The following is a 2,305-nucleotide window of genomic DNA, read 5'->3' on the forward strand; positions in this document are numbered from 1 at the left end:
GGGTTACTTAGGGTGCCAACAATGTAGCTGCAGAGATGAATATATATTCCTGGATGTATATACCTTATAAAGGGACGCTGTCTGTTTAAAAGGTGGGGCTCAAAGCCACGCCCACCGGGGAAGCAGCCGTTGAAGATGTCGATTGAGAGTCCCTGCAGACCTCAAAAAAAGGATGTAAAAAAAAAAAAAAGGGGGTCCCTCAATCACCCCTCCCCGATCCGTGGACTCATCAGCAGGGGGGGGTTTAGGTGTCAATCAACTGCAGTCTGCTGATCCGATTGGAAGCTTTGGCGAAGGACTGGTGGCGGTTGCACAGCACGGCCAGGCATATAGGAATTATGCAGTAGCCCACGGTCCGGGGGTCGGCCCTGGTGCAGGAATAAAGGAACAGGAACACCTGGAAGTAGGGCAGCAGGAAGAGGGCGGCCCAGAGCCAAAAGGGCAGGGAGAGGAGCCGCGCCTTCAGGGAAAGCGTCCACGACGACCCCCCGCTCCCCGGGTCCGGCGGGTTCACCTGGACCTGCTCCAGGGCCAGTCTGTTGTACGTGTCGTTAATCTCAAAGACGTAGTAGAAGGCGGCGGCACTGGCGAGGAGGTAGAGGGCGACGCCAATCCATCCCATCCTCTGTCGAAAGTTCATCATTCTCCATGCTCTGCGCCTGCGGAACACAAGATACATGAGAAATATAATGTACAGACCCGGGGACTCAGCACAGGGATGGGGGGAGCCCCTCATAATGGGCACAGCAGGTGTGCAGACCCGGGGACTCAGCACAGGGATGGGGGGAGCCCCTCATAATGGGCACAGCAGGTGTGCAGACCCGGGAACTCAGCACAGGGATGGTGATCGGTCCCGAGACGCCTTCAGGCCCCCTCCCTCGGTCCCGAGACGCCCTCAGGCCCCCTCCCTCGGTCCCGAGACGCCCACATCTGACAACACCCTCCCCGTCCTGCAAACTCATGTGCCACACATCTCACAATCTAATTGTACAATCACCTTCAAATCCCCTAACTTATGTGGATTCCAAATCGATGGGCCGTATATGGAACGGATTGTCAGCCCGCTATTGGCCCTATAGGAGATTGTACAATCAGATTGCATCGTGTGTGTGCAGAGCTGAAACTTGATTGTCGGCTACCATATGTCAGCCCGCAGGCCTCTGCACACAGTTTTCTGGCCTCCCCCCTCCAATACCTGTCTCTCCCGCTCTCGTTGTCTCCGGTCCCGGTCAGGTGCTCCGCGGTCGGCTCCAGCACTTCCCTCTCATATCTGCACTCACAGAAGCTCCCTAGCCCCGGACCGGAAGTGGTTACCCATGCCAGAGACCGCAGCGGCCATACTTGCTGATGGCAGAAGAACTACCTCCTCTCCAGAAGCAGCCTTCCGGGACCGCCCACAAACGAGAAAAGCGGCGCTCACTGGCCAGACGCGGCCATACTTCCTATACACCCTGTGCGCCTTTCACCAATATGGCGGATGCAGTCTCCAGGATGACAGAGCAGTGAAGCGGAAATGACGTCAAACCAAAGCTGCGCTCAACCATGTACAGGGGAGGAGGTACTTCCGGGGTCTCTGTGCGGGGTGGAGGTCCGCAGCTTGCACAGGGGGAAGTTTTCAGTGACACTCACTGACCAATAATGACAGTCTGACTGGTATTGTTGGGTAATTACCCTGAACATTGTACAGGGGTGTGGAAATAAAAAAAATAAAAAACTACTTGCCCAACGACTAAAGTGGGGACCCAATCTACTTGTCCTAATACAAGAAATTACAAAACCGTAACAAGAAGCGCTTCTCATTGGTCAATGCGGTCAGGTGATCATGCCGACCAATGAGTGCTCGCAATTTGCAAACCAAACGAAAGTCATTGGCGCAGGCCTCATCGGACGGCTGTATGGGGTACAGATAGTATACCTGGGGAGGGGGAAGGACCGTTCACCCAAAAGGTAAGTATGGGGGGGGGTGTCCAGATTTGAGCGGGTAATTCCATTTTCCCAAATTACTTGGAAAAGTGAACCTTCCCTTTATTGCGTGTCAGAGAGTGCAACACCGCAGTTTGGCACACAACGCAAATACATTCCCTACATGCGTTAATCCGCAATGCGGGGGCGGCAGGGTTGGTTTTATTTTTTATACTTTGTCACTTTTTTTTTTTTTAACATTCTAAATTTTTATTTTATCTTTTTTTTTATATATGTATTTTTTTATTTTTTACTTTTTTTATCCCTTTTTAATTTTAATTATTCTTATCATTTTTTAATTTTATTATTTTTTACTTTATCACTTCATTTTAATTCTATTTTT

The 2,305-nt window shown here is 51.2% G+C and overlaps 1 protein-coding gene across 1 annotated transcript; it reads right to left on the reverse strand.

Annotated features, from left to right (window-relative positions):
* Positions 1–244: 244 nt before the first annotated feature.
* On the reverse strand, positions 245–1,326 carry TMEM251 (transmembrane protein 251). The gene is made up of 2 exons (XM_018558513.1): positions 1,196–1,326; positions 245–659 (listed from the first exon to the last, which is right to left on the reverse strand). The coding sequence occupies exon 2, from the start codon at positions 641–643 to the stop codon at positions 245–247; it is 399 nt and encodes a 132-aa protein (XP_018414015.1). The 5' UTR covers positions 644–659; positions 1,196–1,326.
* Positions 1,327–2,305: the final 979 nt, after the last annotated feature.

Source organism: Nanorana parkeri, unplaced genomic scaffold (assembly GCF_000935625.1).
Source record: "Nanorana parkeri isolate BGI_ZX_2015 unplaced genomic scaffold, ASM93562v1 scaffold344, whole genome shotgun sequence".
NCBI lineage: Eukaryota > Metazoa > Chordata > Amphibia > Anura > Dicroglossidae > Nanorana > Nanorana parkeri.